This window comes from Camarhynchus parvulus, chromosome 19 (assembly GCF_901933205.1).
Source record: "Camarhynchus parvulus chromosome 19, STF_HiC, whole genome shotgun sequence".
NCBI lineage: Eukaryota > Metazoa > Chordata > Aves > Passeriformes > Thraupidae > Camarhynchus > Camarhynchus parvulus.
Genome location: NC_044589.1, coordinates 382,464 through 407,093, shown reverse-complemented (window position 1 = coordinate 407,093; position 24,630 = coordinate 382,464). Strand labels below are relative to the sequence as shown.

General features: G+C 42.9%; 1 protein-coding gene across 1 annotated transcript in view; it reads left to right on the top strand.

The window, feature by feature from the left end:
- Window positions 1–974: 974 nt before the first annotated feature.
- ANKFY1 (ankyrin repeat and FYVE domain containing 1) overlaps window positions 975–24,630 on the top strand; it is a 32,798-nt gene continuing 9,142 nt past the window's right edge. The window contains exons 1-18 of the mRNA XM_030962453.1: window positions 975–984; window positions 5,673–5,865; window positions 7,354–7,472; window positions 9,798–9,933; window positions 11,368–11,491; window positions 12,702–12,851; window positions 13,340–13,505; window positions 15,519–15,723; window positions 16,463–16,531; window positions 17,257–17,456; window positions 17,869–17,966; window positions 18,352–18,577; window positions 19,526–19,624; window positions 19,994–20,147; window positions 21,066–21,234; window positions 22,406–22,524; window positions 22,874–23,030; window positions 23,979–24,179. Of these exons, the coding sequence (XP_030818313.1) occupies window positions 975–984; window positions 5,673–5,865; window positions 7,354–7,472; window positions 9,798–9,933; window positions 11,368–11,491; window positions 12,702–12,851; window positions 13,340–13,505; window positions 15,519–15,723; window positions 16,463–16,531; window positions 17,257–17,456; window positions 17,869–17,966; window positions 18,352–18,577; window positions 19,526–19,624; window positions 19,994–20,147; window positions 21,066–21,234; window positions 22,406–22,524; window positions 22,874–23,030; window positions 23,979–24,179 (2,595 nt within the window). The remainder of the gene's footprint in view (window positions 985–5,672; window positions 5,866–7,353; window positions 7,473–9,797; window positions 9,934–11,367; window positions 11,492–12,701; window positions 12,852–13,339; window positions 13,506–15,518; window positions 15,724–16,462; window positions 16,532–17,256; window positions 17,457–17,868; window positions 17,967–18,351; window positions 18,578–19,525; window positions 19,625–19,993; window positions 20,148–21,065; window positions 21,235–22,405; window positions 22,525–22,873; window positions 23,031–23,978; window positions 24,180–24,630) is intronic.

Sequence of the window (24,630 nt, the reverse complement as noted above, 5' to 3'; positions counted from 1 at the left end):
TGGAGTCCAGAAAAAATTATATCCATAAAACAATACTGTGCATAAAGTCTTCAAACGTTTAACTGAAAGTTGCTCCTCAAAGCAAGCAACAAATCTGCTGTTGGACCAGCACGGAGTATTTGGCATTTCAGTTGCATCTAAGCAGGAGCGATGATCAGCAACAGCCGAGGGGGCAGCCGTGTTGTACACGTGGCTGGGAAAATGATCCCGTTACCGGTACTCGGTCATTGCCTGTCGAATGCAACCATTCACCCACCGGGCACCAATCCAGTGTCCGGGGGGCACAGATTCAGTGTCCGGGATTGTTTGCTCTGAAACAAAAGCAGGACCTGAAGCGGCGAGGAGCCCCCGTGCCCGAACCGAACCCCTTCGCCGTGGCTCCTGCAGCCGTGGCCGGGCCGGAGGCGCTTTCGGTGCCCGGGGCGGCGCTCCTGGGGCAGGTGAGCGGAGGCGATTTCCCCGGTGCTGGGCGGTATTTTCCAGTTCCCCAGCCGTGCCAGCCGCCGACTCGCCGTTCCCCGCCAGCCCGGCGCTCGGGCCGGCATCACCGGGCGCCTCCTGCAAGCGAGAAGCGCATCCCAGGGCGGCTCCACCCGGCCGCGCTCTGCTCCTGCCGCGGCCCCGGGGCTGCGCCGTGCCGGTGCCGGCGGAGGGGCGGGAGGAGAGCGGGAGAAGGCGGGATAACACGGAGAAGGAGAGATAACGCAGAGAAGGCGGGATAACTCGGGAGAAGGCGGGATAACGCGGGAGAAGGCGGGATAGCTCGGAGAAGGCGGGATAACGCGGAGAAGGCGGGATAACGAGGCGGGATAACGGGAGAAGGCGGGATAACGAGGCGGGATAACGCGGAGCGAGCGGCACCGTCCCAGAAGCGCGGCCGGTAGCGGCGCGATTGCGCTGCTCTCGCGAGATAGCCGCGCTCTGGCGCTGGGGCGGGCGGCGGCTCTCGCGAGAGCTGCGGCGCCGGAGCCAACATGGCGGAAGGTGAGGGGGGGAGCCCGGGTGAGGGGCCGGGCGGGGCCGGGGGCCGCGGCAGCCGGGGGCCTCCACCGCTCCCGGGGCACCGCGCTGTGAGGCTCCCGCCGCTCTCCCGTGCGGGACGGGCTCGGCCCTGCCCGCGGCGGGTGGGGTGGGCCGCCCCCAAGGTGAGCGGGAGATGGCGGGGACCGCGGGCGGACGCCCCCGGGCGGGGCCGGCTGGCGCGGGCGGCTTTGCCTCTCGGGAGGGCGCTTGCGGTGGCCGGGGGCGGTGGGAGCCGGCCGGGAGGTCCCGCCGAGCCCTCCCCGCAGGCGGTGGGTCAGGCGGGGCCGCAGGGGCTCCTGCCCGTGTCTTGGGGCTCAGCCCGGCGTGCCCGGCCCGGAGCTCATCCCGGCTTTCCCTGGAGCTGGGCGCGCTGCCGGTGCTGCAGCCTCCGGGCACTTGTGCCGGAGCCCTTTTGTCAGGCTCAGGTGAGGTTTGCAGAGCTCCTGGAGTGCTGCTGTTTTGTTTGAAGACTGGCAATCGCACCATTCAAAGTGATTTAACATAAAGGGATTTGGGGGAAAAAAAAACCACGCTTGGATTTTTGCAGTTCTACTCGTTTCTGCAAGACAAGCTTCCTCTTTTTCTTGGAGGAAACGGAGTGTGCAAACGGAGCTAAAATGCTCCCAAGTTACAAAGGAAATGAAGTTGGAGTCGTGAAAGCAGAGCCTTCAACTCTTGAAGTGCAGCTCTTGGACAGTGGTGGAATTTAGGAACACTTGTAGCATATCGACTAAGATGGAGCAGATGCTGCTGGACTGGCATGCATCAGCTGAGAGGATGCTGTAGTCAAGCTGGTTTGATAAGTCCTTAGAGGAATGCCTAACTTCTTGTGTGCTGAAATACCATTGCTTCATATTTAGCTGAGCAACCTCTTGTGCTTGCTTCTAAGCCTTGGTGACCCAGTTCTGGAAGGCTTGAGATGTCCAAGTTAGCTTCAGGTGGTGAAACTTTCTCCAGAGACCCTCAAGGATGTGAGGCTCTGGCTTAGGGTCCTTCTTTGCAGAATTAACCTGCAGCTGATACAAGCAAGCCCTGTTTCACACAATCTGTGCTTCTCAGAGGTTCTTCCCTTCCTTAGGTAATTCTCTGATCTTTTGGCTGAATAAAGCACATGACCAATGAATGATCCTATGTGAGCTGGAATAACAAGCTGGAGTTGTCACCCTTGTCAGTTCCTTAGGTTGTGTTGGAAGAGGAGCTCATTTTGTCCCTACCTGCAGCCACACTTTTCTAGTTAAGAGCTACACTTGAGTCAGCTGAAAAGTGAAAGCTTATTAAGGAAGGGAGCTTGTCAAGTTGTGGTTATTAGCTCAGAAGCCAAGTGCTTCTTCTCATAAGGAAGTGTTGCCTCTGCCTAGAAAAATCCTGCATCAGATTTATTGCAATTGCTACCGGCAGATTGACTGAACATCTTTTCTGTGAACATAATTTCTGTGTTCTGCACTGCTAATACCAGAGGTTTACATGCAGGCATGGGTCAGAATTGTTGGATTAATGCTTCAGTGTAAAGAAGTGGTAGTTGTAGAGTTTTGGGGTGGTAAAGATCAAAAATAAGCAAAAGTGAGGAGGAACCAGAAAGCAGTGACTTGTACATCCTTGAGGAGATAAGGGTCTGAGTGTGGAGCAGTGGAGGGGGTAAGGAAATAATTTGGTTTTCTGAAATATTTTACTCAGGTCCACTTTGTAAGGAAACAAAGTTTGTCTGTATGGCTTCTGGGGCTGCTTTTGATGGGTGGAATGGGCTGTGTGATGGGTTCCACTAGAGCCTCCCTCTAATTTTTGATATGTGCTGTCTCCTCATTGCCTTTTGCCTCCCCATTTGCATTCACCTATTTGCTCCTGAGCACTTCTGTGCATTCTCCTATAAGAAAATGACAGTAGCCTTTCCTGAAATCCTCTTCAAAGCCTTTGGTATGGGAGATAAACTTCTGCCAATTCATGAGATGCTGATCAGTCTGCCAGAAAGCTGTTAACAGAAGCTACTCTTCTTTACCTGGCCTGTGGCTCAGAAGAAGAGGCATTTTGTGTTTTCTGCTCTGCTGAACCTGGGCATCCTCCTCACTGAGGCATTGGGGTTGGTGTTTAGCCAGAGGCTTACTGGTATCTGACTCAGCCTGTCCCTTCAGTGTCTTGAGGCAAGGACCTTCATTAAGTGTGTGTGTGTGTGAGTGCCTGCAGTAATTGTCCCTTTTATTTGTTCACTCTTTAAGTGAGCAGTTTATAGGGAAAACTGAGCCTTTGCTCTTGTGCTATAAATGTTGATTAACTGGACCTTGAGAACTCTCTTGAATGTGCATTTGAAATGTGCTGTAAGAGCAAATACTGTGCTCAAGTCTAGCTACTGCACATGTGTGCAGGTTGTCATAAGAATAAGAGAAACTTTTTATTTTACAGTTCTTGTAATTGGTACAGTAAGCAAATACCTGCCAGCCCTTCTCACTGAGTTTGCAGGAAGCATCTGGTGTCAGTCTGAAAACAAGAGTTCTCAAAGCTTTGGTTCTTTGAGGTACTTTCACTGCTAGTAGGGATTGTCTGGGATTGCCCTGAAAGCAGCAGTGACAAGCTGGATTGTTGGTCGTGCACAAAGCTTCAGCTGCTGCTCTCTGGGGGTTTAAGGTAATTCTGCATTGTATTCTAGTGATCTCAGGCTAATTTGGAGCTAGTGAGCTGACTTTGGTAAAATGACAGTATTTCTGGTGGTATGGGTTCTTTATTCCCACCTTTGCACTCCCATGGTTTGGCTGGAAGATGCAGGATTTCTGTAGGGTGGTGCATGCAATGAGCTTCATTAGGCAACTTCTTATTCTTAGCATTTGAATTTGTATACCATCTAAAAATCTTACTGGATGAACAGTGTTGCTGTTCATACACTAATTTTTGGTGCAGTTCTCAGTGTCTTTTGCTCTGGGCTCCTGTCAGACTCCTCCTCTGACAGCTGGACTTGCTTTGTGCCCAACACTATCCTGATGGAGAAATGAGGAAGCAGTAGTTGCTCAAGGGACATGTCCTTCTAGTTCTGGGAACACCAAAACTGCATTCATCTTCGCATAGAAACACTGACCACAGCAGGATTTCAAACCCTCCTTGAAGCTTGGGGTGGTGCTGATGGCACAATTCTGAAATCAGAGTATATTTCAGTAGAAAGAGAAATGTATCCCAAAGGAGGTGGTAGCTCTGAAATTTTGAAGGATGAAGCTAACAAAAAGGCTGTTGAAGGAAGTACCTGCCAAACCTGCTGATGTGGTATTAACTGAAAAATAAAATGGGATATGTTGCCTTTTGTTTATCCATTACAATAGTTGTTAGGTTAAGAGAGTTTTCAAGAAGGATTTGCTGCAAGGTCTGTAGAGGACAGGCTGAACAAGGTGCTCTGTCTACAGCAGAGCTACAGACTGATGCTGTGCCCTGGGGACCTGTGTGAGAGCAGGGCCAAGGTCAGCTGCACTGTTGAACTTTTCTACAGGAGCAAGAGGAAAACACTGATTAACAGAGCTCACTTTCTCCTTGTTTGTACTAGTGATGTTTAGTAAATATTTTGGAAAAGTCTTTGAAATATGAATTCCTGGCTAGTAGGGAGTAATCTTGTAGGAACTTTCCCACCTAAAATCACTGGTTAGTGTCTGAATTTATCCTCCCTGCCCCCTCCTATTTTAGGACCGGTTTGGGATTTGGCCTTACTTGAAAAATCAACTTAATGATAGGGAGAAGATAATAAAGCCCAGTGATTGATAGCAAACATACAGTTTTTGCAACTAATCCATAAATAAGCACTCATAAGTTGGATTGGTTTTAAATACCTGTACAGATGTTTCCTTCCAGCAGTGAGGTGTAGAGATTTTTCATAGAGGTGGCCTGGGTTGATTTACCCCAGCATGTTGTGGAGTGACCAGTTAAGTGTGGTGGAAAAGTGGCTTCTGCAGTGGGATAGAAATACCTGTTCAAGGATCAGATTCCCAGGTGCTGTTGCTTTGCTGATCCTGAACTGAAATAGCCCTCATGGATTTGACTCCATTTGTGATGCCTTACCAGTGGAGTGTCTCCAGTGGAGGAGTGTGTATGCCAGCAGGAAGTAGTTTTATATACTTTTGACTGGCCTTTAGTACGTAGATTCTGGGGATAATCTATTTTCCACTCTGGCCATTTTTTATTTCTCAGCTAACAGGTTGAGGAGTTCTAAACAGGTCAGTTAAAATACTCTGAGGTAGATATGGTCCTTTAGCATCAAGGAGTTCTGAACAGGTCAGTTAAATATTCTAAGGTAGTATCTGTTCTAATGCTCACTTGTGGTTCAAGTATCAGCTGAAAAATCAAACAGCATCTTAACTAGGCTGAAAAAAATGAGTAAGAACCAAAGACTTAGTCCTCTGCCCCACCATAATTCCCATAGAAATGAACTCCATGGCTATAGGAACTTTATGGCATTTCTGACAAAACAGAATTCAGAACTTTCTTTTTAAGTGGCTTTTATCACTGTTACAATTTTTCGAAGTGTTTAAGAAAATGATACAAAATAGAAGGTTTAATACTGGGGGTGAGATGCTTTGGAAGAGGAGGGACTCTCCTTGGAGTGTTGTAATTAAACAATGTGTGAAGATACCCTCAGATGGTGTGCATCTCTCAGCCTTGTAGTAACGCTGTGTGCCTTGCAGAGGAGGTGGCCAAGCTGGAAAAGCACCTGATGCTCCTCCGCCAGGAGTATGTGAAGCTGCAGAAGAAACTTGTTGATACAGAAAGGAGGTGCAACCTTCTGGCTGTGGAGGCCAACCAGGACAATGCCAGCGACACCTTCATCAGTCGGCTTCTGGCCATTGTAGCTGAACTCTACCAGCAGGAGCAGTACAGGTGAGGAATTCCCCCTCTGGGAAAGGGGAATTACTGGAGCCTTTGGTTTTATTGACTGCACAAGGTGCTGGTCTTGGACAAGGAAAATTCTTTGCTGCCACATGTGAATAGAGTCCTGAGTTGCAGCTGTAGATGAAGGAGCACGCTAAGGTCATGGCATACTGAATCCAGTTCTTGAATTGAGAGCTCTAAGCAAAGTTCATCTCAGACAAGTTCAGAGAAAACTAACCACAATCACTGCCAGCAGCAAAGTTCACTTTGAAGAGGAGTTTTGAACTGAACCATGCTCAGTTGAGGGATTAATTACACAATGTGTCTGGGAAAACTGATCCTTTCTTGAAAGGCTTTGTCCTAAAATGTTTTCAGTGCTGTATTCCTGTTGTGTGTGAAGAAGCTTGATTAATTTGACTTGGTTTTATTAGTGATGTATGTGACTTAGTGATACAATGTATTTTTGAAATTCAACACAAAATTATGGTTAGTAGTTTCTTTTCCATAGGCACACTAAGGATCCCTTCCATATTCTAGATCCCTGAGCTGGTTCAGTTCTGAGACTGCTACAACATTTATCAATTTCTTTGCTGTTACTGAAAGCAATGCCAATATAGTAAAGGAGTTTAGTCATGTAAGGGAAAATCTATTTTAGTTAAGATTTCCTTGCACCAACATCTCTTCATGAGCCTGAGAAAAGGCTCTGTGCTTGCAAGAACTTACTGTAACTTGGTGGGTAAAAGATTTGCTAGGTAGTATATGTCAGAAGAGTTGGAGCACTTTATTTCTGTTCATCTTCTTAGCTTTAAAGGCATTGAATAGTTGTCTCAAAGGGCCTACATATCACAGAATGAGAAAGGTAGCAGGTCCCAGTGCAGGTTTCATTAAGTAACATCTCTGTGTGTGCTGTAGTTTATAGCAGTGCTTTGATTTGGAAAATGGTCTGGAAAGCACACCTACACAGTCAGAACATTTGCAAGCCATGGGATTTCCAACTGAGCAGGGCAAGTGGATAACCTGGTGTAAAGGGTCAGGATGAAATGGGTGTTCTTGACAGCTGGTCTCCTGGGAAGTGGGGATTCTGCCTTGCACTCAGCCTCCTGTCAAACAGCATTGTTCTCTAGCTGGTCTTGCCTGAAAGCATTGGTGCTCAGCTGACAGTATTGGTATGGACACTGTGACATAAATATTTAACTTCAAGATTGTTGGCTTTCCTAACTTCTACAATAATTCTCTTGCTGTTTATTCTGAAATGGTTTAAAAAGCCAAACCAACCAAGCACTTGAAATATGAATGACTCATTGCATTTCTCCCTAGAAAAATAGGAATTGTCATTTGGCAACATGTTCTACTTCACCAATTGTGTTTTAATGTCTCAAACAACTTGAACCTGAATGTGGATACCAGATATAGATACCATGGAGCTTCTGAATCTATACATACCTAAGTGCAGGAGAAGTCTGCATAATGGGTTTTTGTGGTTTTTTCTCCTCTCAGTGATCTGAAGATAAAGGTTGGGGACAAGCACATCCGTGCTCACAAATTTGTCTTGGCGGCGCGCAGCGATACGTGGAGCCTTGCCAACCTTGCCTCAACAGAGGAGCTGGACCTGTCAGGTCAGTCACTGCTGAGTAATGTGATGCCTCAGTTGTCTTTAGGGTGACTTGTGAAAGGGCCTGTTGGGAGAAGGTTACTTAAGTGCCTTCCAGTCTCCTGCTGTGCACTAAAAGTGGTGCTTGATCTGCTGATAACCGAGCTCTCTCTCTGGAGTGGTAGTGAGCTTGTGAAGTGGATGCCAGTGGTAGTTAAATCAATAACCTGCCTTCTTTCTCTTTAACAAACAGGAGTTGAGATTGGTGGCCTGTTTGTCTTTTCTAGAGTCAACTAAACATAATGAAAAACAAATCTATATGGAGGAGCTTGACTTCTTCCTTTTTGAGGAAGGACAGGGCTTTTTGAGGTAGTGTGCATAATTTCTCTGAAGCGTGTCATGGAAATACCTTGCTGCTTGTTAACACAGTGTGTGGGAAGTGAATGCAAGTACTGATGTGTTACTGAAATTGTTTGCTTTGGCACTTTGATACCTTTGTAGAACAGGTGAGGAAGAGAAGTTTTCTAACAGACCATCTTCTACATGAGTGTTTTGTTCTGTTGTAGCTGTTTCTTGCATGTACTCACACTGGGCAGTGCTTCTGCAGATTGAACCTCTCAAAAGGCTTTTCTGTACTTAACAGTGTAGGAGAGCCTTATACAATTAATTTGTGAGCAATAAAACCAGGTATGAAGTTAAGCAGGCTTGCTGACTGGCATGTTGAATATTAAGCATTGGCTTCACGTTCTGCACTTAATCTTATAGTGAATTCTAAGTGCAGACAAACTGGAAAGTAGCAAGTCACAGCAAGCTGCTTTTATGGGACATCACAGGCTTCCTTGCAGCACCATTGGTGGATCCTTCTGCAGCCACAAGAAAATAGATGCCAAGGAGTTTTGAAACTGAGTGCTGTGCTAACAAAAATAATTACTAAAAAGCTCTTATGTTGATTGTAGTGTCATTACAAGTGGCAGTTCAAAGCATTTCTAGCTCCACATTTCAGCTAGTCTAAGAATCTCAAATGTAACTGCAGTCTTACATGTTTAACAATGCAAACACTGCTTAAATGCATGCTAGTAAATTATACTTTCCACTGTAAAATTGCATTATTGATTTTTAAAAGAAGTTGATAAATGGCACAAGGATTAGCTTATGAAGCAGCTGGAGCAAGATACAAGCTGTTCCCTGCAAATTGTTTTCTTAAGGGTTCTCTTAAGAATTTGCAGGCTAAGATTGCCTGAATCTTATCTTCAGAATGCAGGCAGCATTTGAGATTGAGCACTTTTAGAGTTCATGTAATCTGTAGAATTTTCTAATCTTTAAAGGAGTAGAAAGAGATGAACACATGTTCTCTTATTGAGAGGGAGAAAATGCACTCTTACCTCTGCCAAGGCAGAGCTGATAGTACATCTCAAGTAGGCTTTCTGAGTTTGGCAAAAAATACTTGTCTTACTGAAACCTTGTGATTCCTGAGAGGCAGTCTGCCTGCCGAGTACTTCTACTACTCTGCTGATAATCTGGGCCAACCCTCCATCTAAAGGAGATGTTTTAGGATGGGTTTTTCGGGTTCTTTAATGTTTTTAATTAAAAATATTTTTTTTAAAGAGCAAAACAGATCAAAGGACTAAAGTTAATTTTTAAAATGGATGGTATTTCTGTTGTAATTGATCTGATCTTCTGAAGTTATTCTTATCTACATCCTTGTAAGATGGATTGTCATTTTAATTGTGAGTGAGTGACAAAGGTCCTTGGCCACTGGGCTTGTGTAGTGTCCCATGGTGTGATCTTCTGGTTTTTCCACTGTGTAAAAACATCAGTTTGTCATCAGTCTTGTAAAGACCTGAAATCTAACCAGCTTCTTAAACTGGCTTTTTGCACTTCTCCTAGAAATGGCTACCAGCAGTTTGAAGTGCTTTGTAGTTACTACCAAAGTGTAACAAGGTGTAAGTACCTTTGTTGGAATGCAGCAGTTCATAACACATGGCTGTAAATTAAAAAGGGCTTTGTTCTTGTCAGGTGTGGATGTGCATTAGGCCATATGTGAGGGGCCAAGGACTTTATAAGGTCCCTTAAATATGCACCAGTGGTGTAGCAGGTAGATGTTACAGTGCTCCCTGCATTCTGCACAGTGTCTCAGTGTAAGAAGGTTTTCCTGCTTGGTGCCAGCACTGTTACTCAACTTCTGACCAATTTCACTCATTTTGACATTTTGAACAAAGTACAGTTTCAAAACAAGACTATCTTTTTCTTTTTATGGTAGCTGTGACTTTTAGAAGCCAAAGGAATAGCAACTGCTAGGATAGGTGATTGTTTTTAAGTATTTTATTAATCCTGTTGCTCCCTGTACCAGATGCTGACCCAGAGGTAACCATGGCAATGCTGCGGTGGATCTACACAGATGAACTTGAGCTAAGAGAAGATGATATCTTCTTGACAGAGCTCATGAAATTAGCTAATAAATTTCAGCTCCAGCTGCTTAGGGAAAGGTGAGTCTTAGTAAATATACTTGAACTCTTAAACCTTGTTTGAACAGAAATAAGATGATAGCTGCTGGCAATACGATAAAATTATGCTTTTTCAAAGTCTCGAGCTTTTAATAATACAGCATGTCATTCAGTTTATCAGGGGAAATGAAGCATTGCACTAGAGTTAAACTGTAGCAGACTTCTCATAGGTTTTGTGTTTATTTTTCAGTTCTTCTCCCAGCCAAACTAATAACTCTAATCTGGTGTTGAGAGGAGATCAGTAGGATAGCATCAGGTTCAGGAGAGTTGCAAGAAAGGAATTGTTAGAGAATGCTAGGAAGAATCAATGGCAATTAGTTTGCAGTATTAAAGTGGCACAGATGAAATTTTTGTAACTTCTGTGCATCTTGTGCAACCTTTCTTCAGAAATAAGGTTAGTGTAACAGTATGGTGCTTTCCCAGCCTGAGACAATGATTACACTGTGGCACTAGGGGCTAAGTTGTTATCTTGAACTCTTTAGAGTGTTCTAAACCTTTTAGAGTTAGTGAGAAGCCTGAATGTACCAATTGAAACCTCGTCAAGTTGTGTACAACTTCAAAGCCTTCAATTTAGTCAAAGTACCCTTTGATAGAATAATCCTTTGCCCAAGGGATGTCTGTAGCAGTACATGACATTCATAAGCTGTGATTTGTGTGCCTTCAATGTGAAGCAACTAAATTGCTGTCAAATGTTCTGACCAGAGGAGTTGAAATGTATAAGGCCAATGCTAAAACTGCTTCAAGCCTTGTACCAGTCTGAAAGCTGCCCTTATGTTGTACTGTGAACTTAGCAGTTGTCTGGTCAGTAGTCCAGTGACAGCTCCATGTGTAGATGCCATTCATAATTATGACCTGTTTTTGTAGGTACAGAATCGCTGAATAATGGAATTGTTTAGGCTGGAGAAGACCACTAAGCTAGAGTGGCCAACAGCCCACCTTTGCCAAGTCCATCATTAACCATATGCCCAGGTGCCACATCTACACATCTGTTAAATCCTGCAGGGATGGTGACTCCACCCTGTCCCAGGGCCTGACTCCCCTTGCAGTGAAGACATTTTTCCTAATATCCAATCTCAACAGCCCCTGCTTGTGATCACTGTAGTACATCTTCATAGCAGTGAATGCACTGCAGTTTTGCCCTTGGGAGGGCTGGGATGGATCTCTACTTGCAGATCCTGCAGTGTGGTGTTATCATGGGACCTTGGCTAGGTGGACCCTGATAGAAGTCTGCTGTTAGGGGAGGTGTCTTCTAGGGCTGCTGATGGAAGTGTATTTATGCAGTTCAGCCTTCTAGTAAATCTAGTCCAAGCCATATTCTACCAGCATCTATGAAAAACAGTGTTAGGACTCTGTTACAGCATGGGACAGTAAGTAAAGCTTTTTGATTACTGACCACTGGCTTTCCTGTTTTGACAGATGTGAAAAAGGAGTGATGTCACTGGTTAATGTCAGGAACTGCATCCGTTTCTACCAGACTGCTGAGGAGCTCAGTGCCAGCACCCTCCTCAACTACTGTGCTGAGATCATTGCTAGCCACTGGGTGAGTCCTGGCACAGGGAAGCAAGATAAGAAATGTTTGCACATTACAGAAACTCAGTGGTAGAATTTTGCTTCCCTTACCACACTGCCTAACCTCTGGCAGTTGGTCAATTGTCTTGAGAATGTCTGGATGGGGAAGAGTCACTTCTACCCAAAGACTTGTTCTATTGGTTGGAAACACTTCACTGTACAAAGTGTCTCAGTTTCCTAAACATGAAGAAGATAGAAGGGACTCCTAATAAACAAGAGGGTTGTTTATCAAATCTGAGCTTCAAAGTGTTTATAAGTTCATCCATAGTTGGTCTCTGTCTATACAGATCACAAATCCCAGGCCTGCTTTTACTTCTAAAAATAGTTCATGGAAGCCAGGGCAATTTATCTTCTGTGATGGAGAGAGAGGCAGCCAGTCTTGCAACCAACTTGGAAGTTTCACTTGCTCTGATCTCTTATACTGAAGAAAGTTTGATTAACTGAGTAATGAATTAGCCTTTAAAACAAGACTTGTCAACAGTAGACTTGAGGAGGAGCTTTAGCTTATTCTAAATCTAAAATGCATACTCTAGATGTGGAGGTTTCTTTCCTTGGCTGATTCTAAGGCAGAGGGAAGTGTTTTGGTATGTTAATATATAAAAAAGATTATTATATGTGAACCTGTGGGTCAGCAGTTTTAACTCTTGACTTTCTACTTGACTTCTAACTTTTGATGCTTATCTCTATCTGGAAATGCAGTTGCTTCTGTTTAGTCAAATGAGCACTAACTCAGACCTAAGATATTTTTATTCCTAAGCTTCTGTTTACTTTTATTAATAATTTTATAAATCTTTGATATAATAATATATTCATAATTTTATGAGTCTTCAATAGTTGTAGGACTTTTTTTCAGAGTTAAGAATAAGTTAGTAGAGGTTTATTTTAAAGACTAGGTGTTAATCCACCATAGTAGCATTAAAATGTTACTTTTCCATGTCTGTAGACAAAAAGAAATAAAAATTTCACTAACTGATCTTGAAACTAAAGTGCAAAATTTGAAACTTCCTGATTGTTTCTTCCTAATCTTAAAATACTATCTGGGATTGTTCTTGCCAAAATGTTATCAAAATTGAACTTTTAACTCAGCTTGTTTTGTGAACTTGAGAACTACATTGTGCAATGCCTTGTCCATAAATAAAACAGGAGTGTTGCTTACCCTTCTCTTTTTTAACTGCTCCTAGGATGACTTGCGTAAAGAAGACTTCAGCAGCATGAGTGCTCAGCTGTTGTATAAAATGTTCAAGTCCAAGACAGAATATCCCTTGCACAAGGCCATCAAAGTTGAGAGAGAAGATGTAGTCTTTTTGTATCTTATTGAAATGGATTCTCAGGTATAGTGAGACTGACTTGATCTATCTAGATTTTGATGTTTCAAATAACCAGTTCCTAAGTACCAGTCTGAACCTTGTTAGTGATTTTTGTCACTAATTCTTATTTGCATGTTTAGCGTTGCCACAGCTACTTCTGTGTCTGTAATGGAGATCTATCTAGCAGTAGCTCCATGATGACATTATTTAGAAGTGATTCATAATGCTTAAAACATCTTGCATGCAGCAGAATATATCTAATAAAATCCATTACCTGATATTGCTAAGCCCATTTAAAGCTGAGTGGTTATAATAGACAGCTCTGCTGCTTCCTGGCAGTTCAGTAAGGATCATTTCCTTGAAGGAATTTTCTGTTGAAAGCTGAAATAACAGCTGTTTGTTCTGCTTGGATGAAAACTCCAAACAAGTAGCAAATAACTTGTCCCCCAACAAAGGGCAGGGAATAACTATTCAAATACTTTTAATGGCAGTTGGCTGTGTTTGTGTTGTAGCTTCCTGGGAAGCTCAATGAATTGGATCACAATGGAGATCTTGCTCTGGATCTAGCCCTGGCCCAAAGATTGGAGAGTATTGCAACTACACTGGTCAACTACAAGGCTGATGTAGATAGGGCAGACAAGAGAGGCTGGAGTCTGCTCCATAAAGCCATCCAGAGAGGTAAGTAGATGGAATATCAAGCTTTGTTAACTTCCAGTTGTTCCCAGTGTGGAATACTTATTTCAAAGTCTATTGCTGTGTCATGTTGTAGTTGACATTGCAGTTAGAAAATTGTAGTGAAGTATGAACTTTGTCCTGTTTTCTGTTTTTTTTTTTTTAGACATAAAAGCAAACAGACTATTATTTGAGATCTGAGAACCAGTCTGCTGGCTGGGAAAACTTATACTGTGTGATATCCAGGTGCAGTCTAGTATAACATTGCCTGCTAAAAGAAGAAATACAGGCAGACACTGGGAATATTCTAATTTGACAATATTCTTTCTGACAACTAGTTGAATTGAGCACCACAACATAAGGGTCACAAAGATGAAGTATTTTCCTGGATGTGGGTTGAATGCAGCATATGCCTCTTTGAGATATGGTTAACAGTGAGGGTCCTCACTACTGCACAGCAGTTTCAGAAGAGGAAAATCTGACTGAAAGAAGATGAGGAGCAAGTGGAGCTACCTCTGTCCAGCCTAAATATTTTCAAAGCTCCAGTGCAGTTATCAGAGTAGAGTCTGAGTACAGCTACATGATTATATTGAACTGTTCTCCACCTTAGAGTGGAAAATGCATATTACAAGAATTGGAGCACAGCAGGTTCTGGTTGCCATGGCCACAGTACTCTGAAGGGTTTGGATCAGCAGCATCTTGGCCTGTGGTCAAAGTGGTAAAAATCTGCAGCAAACACCTTGTGCTGCTCCTTATTTCTGCAGTGTCTATGGCAGCTCTGTTCCAGAAAGTTTCTTTCTAGCACCAAACTGTCTCAGACCCCTAGAAGTAAAGGAAGAAACTGGGAGCTGTATTTTAAGGTCACAGAATTTGAATTAATTTCCTACATGTCTGAACAGGGTAATACTGGCATCTGATCCTGTGGGTGAGACTTCAGCTGCAGGAGTAGGAGACATTGTAGGCATAGGTCAGTGTGTGATGGCTGCAGCCCTATAAAACACTGGATTTCCAGCAGGCTGCTCTTCATTCTTACTGCTAGCATTTGTCTCTAGTTCTAATGTCTGCTTTCAGTCTGAGCTAGAGCTCTGAGAATGAACACTTGCTTTTCAGTAACCACAGCTTCAGTGAATTAATCACAGTTAACAATCACATGTTCTGGAAATGGAGCTAAAGCAAATTGTCTGCACTTGCCACATGATTCTTACTACTTTTGATCACTGAAAAGTGGGGGAATGTCTGATATGGAAATCAGAAAATGGGACTTTTGTTTTTGTTGGCAGAGATAATCCAGCACTATAGATTGAAACACTGTTCTTTGTTCTCTGGTCTTGCATTCAGGCCAAGCAAAATGTGAAAATGTGAATATGTCTGTGCAAAGTAGCCTTTGAAGCAGGGGCAACTAGTATTTTCCTGAAGTTATTCTTTGCATTGTTTTTTCAAGTTCAAGGTTTCATGTGTTGAAGTGGGTCTAATCAAGAAGGAGTTCTTGGGAATGCTGTGCATGGTGGGTCTGCACTGCTAAAGCCCTCGCCCTGTGTATGTACAAGGGCCTGAATTTCCAAGAGCAAAGGCAGTGTTATTACTTGTTAATGTAGTAACACTCAGCAGACTGACTTGAACTGGAAACTTTTGACTAGTGCCTTGCAATAGTACCTTTTGTTCAAAAAATACTTTTGTGTTTAGTAGCACAGTTTGACCAATGTTTTATTAAAGTACCAATGGATATATATTGATAGAGGAACGAGCAAAGTAAGTATCTCTTTAACAATAAGCTGAGAACTTGAGTCACAGGTAACCTGTGAGCAAATCACTTTTTCCAAGGGCTTGTTGTGAGATATTTTAATCCTGACTTTGCTGTGAAGCATTGTTGAAGTTGCCTATTGCTGAGGCATTCTAGGAGCAGATATTGTGTTGGAATGAATGTATGGCATGGAGTGAAGTCATGTGTACCCATTTCCTGGAGTATAAAATATATAGGCTACATATACCCATTAATAACCTTGTTTTGCTTCACAAAAGGAGATAAATTTGCTGCAAACTTTCTCATTAAAAATGGTGCCTGTGTGAATGCTGCTACACTGGGAGACCAGGAGACTCCTCTGCACCTTGTGGCATCCTACAGCCCCAAGAAGCACTCACCAGATGTCATGGCAGAGATGGCACAGATTGCACAGTCCCTCCTGCAGGCAGGAGCCAATCCAAACATGCAAGACAACAAAGGCAGGTAAATACTGGGGGAAGTAAAGTGCTGCCAGTGTAACAGACAATGCTGTGTGATCACATGCAACCTCCTAAGAACCTGTTCAGGTCTTTCAGCAAAGTACAGTTGATGCTGGAAGCAGGAATTCATTTACCCAGTCTGAGACCTGTTGGTAGCACTCAAAGTAGAAAGCTGTGCAGGCTGAATGGTACCTTGTCATGGCAAATTAAACATAGCCCAGCTACAGAAAGCTGGGGTGAGTTGATAGTGTTAAAACACATGGAATACAGTTAAATTGCGTTTATTGAGTCACTGAATGGTAAAAGCTAACTAAGATGACAAATAGTATACCTGAAGCTGTCAGGAAAACCAAAATGTTCTCAAAAATGCCAGTTTCTACAGTGTGTTTGTTTGAAGTGTAGGGCCTGTACGTTTTTTCACAGGTTAGGTTAGTCTGGCAAGCAAGTTCATAAAATAACATAGGAGACTTGGAATGTATCAGCTGCATGATTCTAGTAGGTGAAGCTGTTGTGCTTCTTCCTTTAAAGTTACTTCTTACATTAATGAGTTCCTTACTACCAAACTAATAGGAGTCATGTTCACTAAAAGTTTACATTTCTCTTTCTTTTAAGAAGTGCTTGTGCTCTTCTCCTTTAAGCAGAGATGAGAGCCTGTAGTTCTCTAGGGGCACATTGGTGGCTGGGGCCAAAGTCTGAAGTGTCTCACTCATTCCTGCTGTAACTTTTCTCTGCTCCAATTCCAGGACCCCCTTGCATGTTTCCATTGTGGTCAGGAATGAGCCTGTGTTCAGCCAGCTCCTGCAGTGCAAGCAGTAAGTCTCACATGAATGTAAAATGCACCAAGGTTACCTTGGACAGTGAAGATGTGAAAACTGGTTTAACAGCTCTTCTGTGCCTTTTTGCCTTATAATAAGACTAGTAAGAACTTGGGATGCAAAAGTGTAAAGGCTTTGCATAAGTGAGGTGCTGAAATCATATCAGAAGCCATGTAAGTTTTTGCCCTACTGCAGAAAAAGCAGCAAACTGCATCTCTATATTTTTCAGAGAGACTGAAATAATTCCAGAGGTGAAGGTTGATTTGCAGTGGAGCTGAAAGGAGTAATAACACTCTTGAAATACAATATATTCTTGAGTTCAACTTGGGTTCTGCTTAGAGGTGACTTCTTAGGGTGGTGAAGCAGAAGACTTCATTTGACTCAGTTTCATTGCAGCTGAATTTGCAGTTCTTGTACACGGCTTACTCAAGGGAATTTGCCTCTTTGTTACACTTAGTGGAAGCCCAAATCTACCAAGGGATTCTACACTTCCCTAGGAGAATGAGCTTGAATCTAGTAGTCACTAAAAGGTGCTGTGGTTGTTTCAGAGTATTCACAATTTTTCTGAAGTAACTGGAGCTACAGTAGGCTTCTTGGCAAGCAAAAGTTGTTAGAGAGGTATGAGATGAGCTAGTATGGCTGTTCAGACACTTGGAACTTCAGCTGTGTTTAGGAACCACTTTTTAAGATACGAATTGGGGGACACTAACTCTTATCTTTAGACTAGACTTGGAGCTGAAGGATCATGAAGGCAGCACAGCTCTGTGGCTTGCAGTCCAGTATATCACTGTGTCCTCTGATCAGTCTGTGAACCCTTTTGAGGATGCCCCTGTTGTGAATGGAACCTCATTTGATGAGAACAGTTTTGCAGCAAGGTTGATCCAGCGTGGCAGCAATACAGATGCTCCAGACACAGTAACAGGTAAACCAGAGGTTTGTATTTCATTTTAGGTGGAAGGCTTGTGTGTTAATTGCTTAATGCTGACTGCACTTGGAGGACCTGCATGAGGTTTCAGCAGCAATTGCTCCATAATAAATGCTAGCTGGTAGTTGCTTTACCCAGAGCTGGTGTACTGACAAGCTGAGATGGACTTGCAGGAAGTGACAGAAAATCTGGACTCATTCCCAGGTTCTAATATCCTTTACAATTTCAAGATGTGTAATCACTAAAGGGAAGTGCATGTGACAATTGGAAGGGGGCTACTAGCAACCCTAGTACCAAGGGTTTTCCTTGTTGACTTCCAAGTGTAATGTTGTAAGGTAGTGGGGAAGGTGTTAGCACACTTCAGTATCAAAGTGTGGTTGGAATAACAGTGTTCATGGTTTTTCTTTAGGAAACTGCTTGCTTCAGAGAGCAGCTGGTGCAGGAAATGAGGCAGCTTCTCTCTTCCTAGCAACTCATGGAGCAAAAGTCAACCACCAAAACAAATGGGTAAAAGCAGAAACTTAGTCTGAAATTTTCTTTACTTCTCTTCAAAAGTAAGATAGCTGAGATCTCTTATAACTAAACCATAGCTTAAAGCAAGTTGGAGCACTTTGTGAACCTTTACATGTTTTCAGGTATTTACTAGTGACCACTTGCATTCTTCTGGCACTGTTCTTGCAGATTCACCAGTTGTTAACACTGCTTTAGCACTTACTGCAGTGCCTGGTGTAATAAAATCCTTAGTAAAAGCTAACTCATGTAGTTTGGAACTCCTAACAAGCTTCAGCTACTAGGGCTGAAACTCTTCACACCAGCTCTTGTAGTTTTAATAGTTTAAAAGCTGCTTCTCTTCACGTCTCAAGCTGTTAACCCAGCACCTTTTTTATTAAAGGGAGAAACCCCGCTGCACACAGCCTGCAGGCATGGCCTGGCAAACCTGACAGCAGAACTCCTGCAGCAAGGAGCCAATCCCAACATCCAGACAGCAGAAGCAGTGCCTGGGCAGAAGGATGCACCTGCTCCTCCATCAGCAGAAAATGTTCATCTGCAAACTCCCCTTCACATGGCTATTGCTTACAATCACCCAGATGTGGTGTCAGTCATCCTAGAACAAAAAGGTAGGTGTCCAGGCTGTTGATGCTGCAGTGAATTGGTGTGTCAGTATGGCATCCAAGCTGTTCTGACAAACTACTAAGAAAGCATATCTTCCTGTAAACAGTGTTTTAAGTATAGCAAATAGTAAGACTGGCTAACTAGTCTTAAACTCAAATCATCTGCTTGTTAAAACAAGAAAATTATTTTGTCTGTTTATAAATTCTCCACTGTAGATAATGGACTTGATCAGTTAGTCTTGGGTTCTGTTACACCTGAGATAGCTTCAAAGCATTTGCTTCAGGTGAATGCTGGAAGCAATTTTGGATAAAGACATTTTTCTGTGGTGAGACTTCTGCCTCCCTCAACTCTTAGAGGACTTTATACAGAGCAATGCTGGTGTTATAGTAGAGCTGAGACTTGGGTGCTCAAATACCAGCAGATGAGTCTATTAAATGCTACTAGTCAGCTTCTTTCTAGCAGCAGGAAGGGAATTAGGCAGCTGAAGCAGGGCCAGTTTTTCCTCCTACCATAAGTGGGATTTAGAAGGAAGTAGGTAAACTGGGGTAAATATTGCCCATCCCAGGTAAATATTGCCCATCCCAGTAGGTGATCTGGGGTAAATATTGCCCATCCCAGGCTGCACCATATTGTGGAGCCTCCACTCTTCATTCTCAGAGCTTTGTATATGCCACTCTATTTGGAATTGCAGCTGGAAAGGGACAGGTCAAGCCTCTTAGCTAGAAAATTGCTTTTTTTTCTTGGTATATGTATTAAGATCAGTCAGAAGTGGCAATATGGTCTGAATCTTAGGCAGTGTCACATCAGGAAAGCTGAAGGTACTTTGCTCAGATCTTACAAACTGACTGCTAAAGGAACAGCCTAGCACAAAATGTGACATTGCTGCTGCAGCTTTCAGTGTGTGACTGCAGGTCAAGTACAAGAATACCCTAATTCCTTATGCTTTCTTGTAGCTAATGCTCTTCATGCTACCAACAACTTGCAAATCATTCCTGACTTTAGTCTGAAGGACTCGAGAGACCAGACTGTGCTGGGATTGGCTCTTTGGACAGGTATGTGCCTTCAGGATGTGAAGCTACAATGTGAACAAGATTTTCTTAAAGATAAAACAGCTGCTGTGTGTTCATGTTCTGGCTTGTGCTGCTGGGGAGGAGTTGTCAAGGAGAGCTTTAGATGGTTCTTCATATTTTAAAATTAGTGTTCACATATGACTTAGTGAAAGATTTCTAGTCCTACAGCTTCTGCCCAGGACTGTACTTGCACTTTAATGGAATTCTTCCTCTGTGAACCCACTGGTAGTTTTCATATCAGATGAAAACTATTAATCATATTGTCTGTGCACATTAACTTCGTTCTATTAGTCTCACTGTGTCTGTTTTATAGAACTGAAGGTAGAATACTAATGAGCTTGGTCTGTTCAGGCATGCACACAATAGCAGCTCAGCTGCTGGGATCTGGGGCCTCCATCAATGACACCATGTCAGACGGACAGACGCTCCTGCACATGGCAATCCAGAGACAGGACAGTAAGAGTGCCCTCTTCCTGCTGGAACACCAGGCAGATATAAATGTCAGGTAAGGTCCTAACTGATACAGCTCTCACCTGTGAATGTATCTAGGAGCAGCTGCTGACTGCCTTTGTATAATGGCTTGAGATTTGTTCCAGATCTGATTTACACATAGTTATGTGTTTGGCGCTGTTTTGTGGCACTGGTTATGGCTGAGGGATTACATGTGTTAACTTGGTCCTAGGTATAGCTCCATCAGTCAGTACCTCCTCTGGAGGCTGCAGAAGGAGGTTCCACTCAATTCTAGGTAAAACAGCTTTCTCTGTAGCAGACTGAAGTCCTAGAGACAGGCCTAGAGGCACTGAACTTCTATTGTCTCATCCATTTACCAGCTTGTTAGAACTGCATGTTTGCTACCATTTAAAATAATTAGATACAGATCCAGCAACAGGAGTCTGATCATCTTGCCTCCTCAGTATCTCCTAGACAACTTACATTAGACTTAACAGAACATTTGTCTGCTTACATGACTGACAGGCTGTCTGTTAAATTTGGCAAGCTGTACTGTAATGAATGTCATGGGTACAAACTGCCTAAAGCTGCTGTTCTGACTTCAACTTTTTAACAGTTGGTATTTGACTGTTGCTTGAAGTGTTGCCACGTTGGAGACAAAGCTGTTTGCTTCTGTGGCAGCAGGCTGGCTCAGAAGGAACTCTGTTCAAATAATGGCTGCACTGAAGGAATTGAATGTCTCTGAGCTAAGAACACTAACTTGATTTTCCAGCTGTGAAATCAATCACTTGCTAAAAGTGAAGGGGAGAAGAAAGGTAGACTAGAGAGCTGTGATGAAATACATGGTGTGTTTGTGAGGGTCTTACCACAGCAAAAATACATACAAGGGGACTTAATTCTTGGCTTTGCTAATAAAGTGCTGTTGCTGAACTTTATAATGCATCTGTAACACTTGGAAGTGTCCCTGCTGCAGGACCCAGGATGGACAGACAGCCCTGCAGCTGGCCATCCAAAACCAGCTCCCACTCGTGGTGGATGCCATTTGTACCAGGGGAGCAGACATGTCTGTGCCTGATGAGAAAGGAAATCCTCCCTTGTGGCTTGCCTTGGAAAACAACCTGGAAGACATTGCATCAACTCTGGTAAAACTCAGTTGGCTTTAGTCTCAGTTTTGTTCTTCTTGCTAGCAGCAAAATGCTTCATCAGTAAAGCAAACTCAATGCATGAAGAGAACAGATTAGTCCAATATTACTAATTTCTGGAGGTCTTTTCTTCACCAGAAATTCCTCTTTACTGCAGGAGTCTTATAAATACTGTAGTCTGCATAACCAAATATCTGGTAGCCACTTCAATAAAAATATATATTCTACATATATTATGCTGTCTGGATTCTTGATCTGGATGGAGTAAGGATCTGCTTAGATCAGTCTGTAGCATACACAACTTGTGTAATGATCAGCTTTCTGAATAAAACTGAATACTCATTCGATGCTTTAGTGTATGTGTTGCTTTTTATTCCATCTTAACATTGAACCAAGAAGGCCTTTAAATGCTTATATTTAAAGACTGTTTACTTTCAGGCATGGGTGATACAGCAGATTTCCTAGGATACACAAGTAGACCTCCTTGTGTCTTTTTCATAAGGAGGTTACTTGGAAACTTTGTCCAATTGTCTGCTAGAGACAACTGGTTAAAACTCTGCTAGTGACATGAGAAATACGTTTTGTAACTGTTCTTGACTGTGCTGGTCAACACTTTTTTTTATGGAGTCAACTCTTAACTACTCCTCTTTAAACCCTGTCAATAGTTTGTCAAGTGGAGTAGAACAAGTCTTAAGTGCCACATTGCTCAAGTATGTGGTTCTCTAGTTGAAGAAGACAAATATTAGCAATACAGTTCCTGGAAAAAAACTCTCCCTGTTTAGCTGAATGTCTGAGAAATCAGGGAACTGGGCCAGACCTTCAAAGGCAACATCTGCTGCTGCTGCTGGATTTACTGTAGGTGCTTGTCATTGCTGAAAGTGAGGTAACTAGTCCAACCTGCTTTAGATCTGTCTATCAAAGTATATGGACAAATATTTGAATTGTTAATAAATACCAGCTAATTAAGGATTACACAGTAAACTGATAAAAGTATTGTTCTGGAAGACTTTAAAATAACTTCCTGAAATTCAGTGACTGTCACAAGAACAGACAAGGAAGGCATCTCAAGTTTTATCTCTGGGGGATGATGTTCCAGAAGCATTAGTCAGGGACTATAGTAGGAGCCTGTTGAGAAAAAACCTTCATTGTGTTGTTGGGTTTCTCTTTCCAGGTCAGGCATGGCTGTGATGCAACGTGTTGGGGGTCAGGACCAAGTGGCTGCTCACAAACCCTTCTGCACAGAGCTATTGATGAGAACAGTGAACAGATTGCTTGTTTCCTGATCCGCAGGTCAGGCCCCTTCCCAAACACAAACCCTCTAACATGCATGTGGGGTGTCCCTGGCATAAATTAATTGAATGCTATTTTAAATCAATAACAACTGTGCTCCCTTAGGCTTTTGCTGGGTGGATGACACTTAGGGAATTCTGACCAATCCAAAGGACACATTCTGTTATCTATAATAGCATCATGTTCTTGATGACAAGAGTCAAACCAAAACCAGGAGCTTGTGCTTTTGTAGAATGTGTCAGCTGTGTCAGCAACTGTGTCAGCTCTTGTAATCTTTTCTGTGACCTTTATTGAAGCAGTTTAAATCTGGATTGAACATAATGAATTGACTGCACTGTGTTTGTTGTAGTGGGTGTGATGTGAATAGTCCCAGAAAGCCAGGACCAAATGGAGAAGGAGAAGAGGAAGCCCATGATGGACAGACCCCCCTACACTTGGCAGCCTGCTGGGGACTAGAGGAGGTGATCCAGTGCCTTCTGGAGTTTGGTGCCAATGTCAATGCTCAGGTATGTGGACAAATCATGCACAATTTTTAAAAGTAACTTCTTTTCCTCCTTTGAAAATAAACTTTCCTCTCATCTGTGTATTTTGCATGATAGAGAAAAGAAAATCTTGCTCTGAGAGCTGAACCAGTGCAATGACTGGATGCAGCTCTGCTTTCTCTCCTGTCCCTTTTTACCACACCTGGTGCTTGTCTGCCCATGTGGTGGTTAATTCGGGAAGCTGTGCTGAAGGAAAATGATACAGAAAACTTTCTGCAATGATAGTTTTCTCATGGAGCAGTGGAATACAGTGTCTCCTGTCCCTAGTGGGAATTAAAGGCAGGAGCGCAGCTGCAATTAATAATTAAACCAGCTACAGTGTAAAACTCCAGAATACTCTGCTTTGTTACTATGTTTGGGAAATGTCTTCTGTTAGTGAGTAAACCGAGGTGATGTAAGTTTGAGTTCCACTTCATTTTTGATTACACAGTAATCCTTAAACAGAAGCTTTATAAATAACAACAAAAGAAATGAATGGATAACATTTTTAGGTCCTGATGCTGTTGAAAGTGACATTAAAATGAATCACAGAACACAGTTACAAAGCAGCCTTGGCTGTAAGCTGCTGCTTGATGCAAACAAATATTTAAACACCTCAGCTGACTTTGCTGTTAAATTTGCATGCTAATCTCTGCCCCCAAAACGACTGACTAAATGGGAGATGTTATGGTGAGCTATTTAAAAGGCTGTAATAGCAAGGATTGAGGTCAACCTGTTGGGAGAAACAAATTTCAATTTGCTCTTCTTACACTTTGGGTTGGAGCTTGCCCTGCAGCTGTTTGGTGTCCATGCTGAAGGCTGCTGGGTAGGTCACAGGACTAAACTACTAAGTTTCCTTGACCCTTCAGAATTAGGGAAGGATTTCTGTACTACTGAGTCTATATTTAACAAACTTTCTGATTTCATTCCTAGGATGCAGAAGGAAGAACTCCAATCCATGTTGCCATTAGCAACCAACATAATGTTATCATTCAGCTGATGATTTCACATCCAGATATTAAGCTCAATGTACGTGACAGGCAAGGAATGACTCCCTTTGCTTGTGCCATGACATATAAAAACAATAAAGCAGCTGAAGCAATTTTGAAGAGGGAACCAGGAGCTGCAGAACAGGTAAGCTGGGAGAGTTCAAACCATGCTGGTTTTGTTAGTGCACTAGTTTGTGGTAACAGCTGTTCCACAAGCCAGTTCTGTTTTATCCTTTTGTGGCTTTACATGCAATCCATTTGCCAGATGCCATTTCTCTTAAGCAGGATTTATTAGGAAACTGTAGGTGTATATGTGATATGTGTAAGAACATTAAGGGTTAGTGTCTTGTCAATTCTTCTTATCTTGTCAATACTAAACTGGGAAACAGGCATATGTGTGTATAAGGAGAAAATTCTAACTCCACTCTTGTCTTGTGCTGGACTAGTACAGAAATAATCTGTTACCCAGCTCTCCTAAAGCTATCCACAACAGAAAACCTGACCTAAAATAACTGAATAATAGATGCTATGCTGCCCTGCTGAGCTATAAAACCTCCAACTGTATCTTCAGGCTTCTGATGTGACACTTCAGGCAG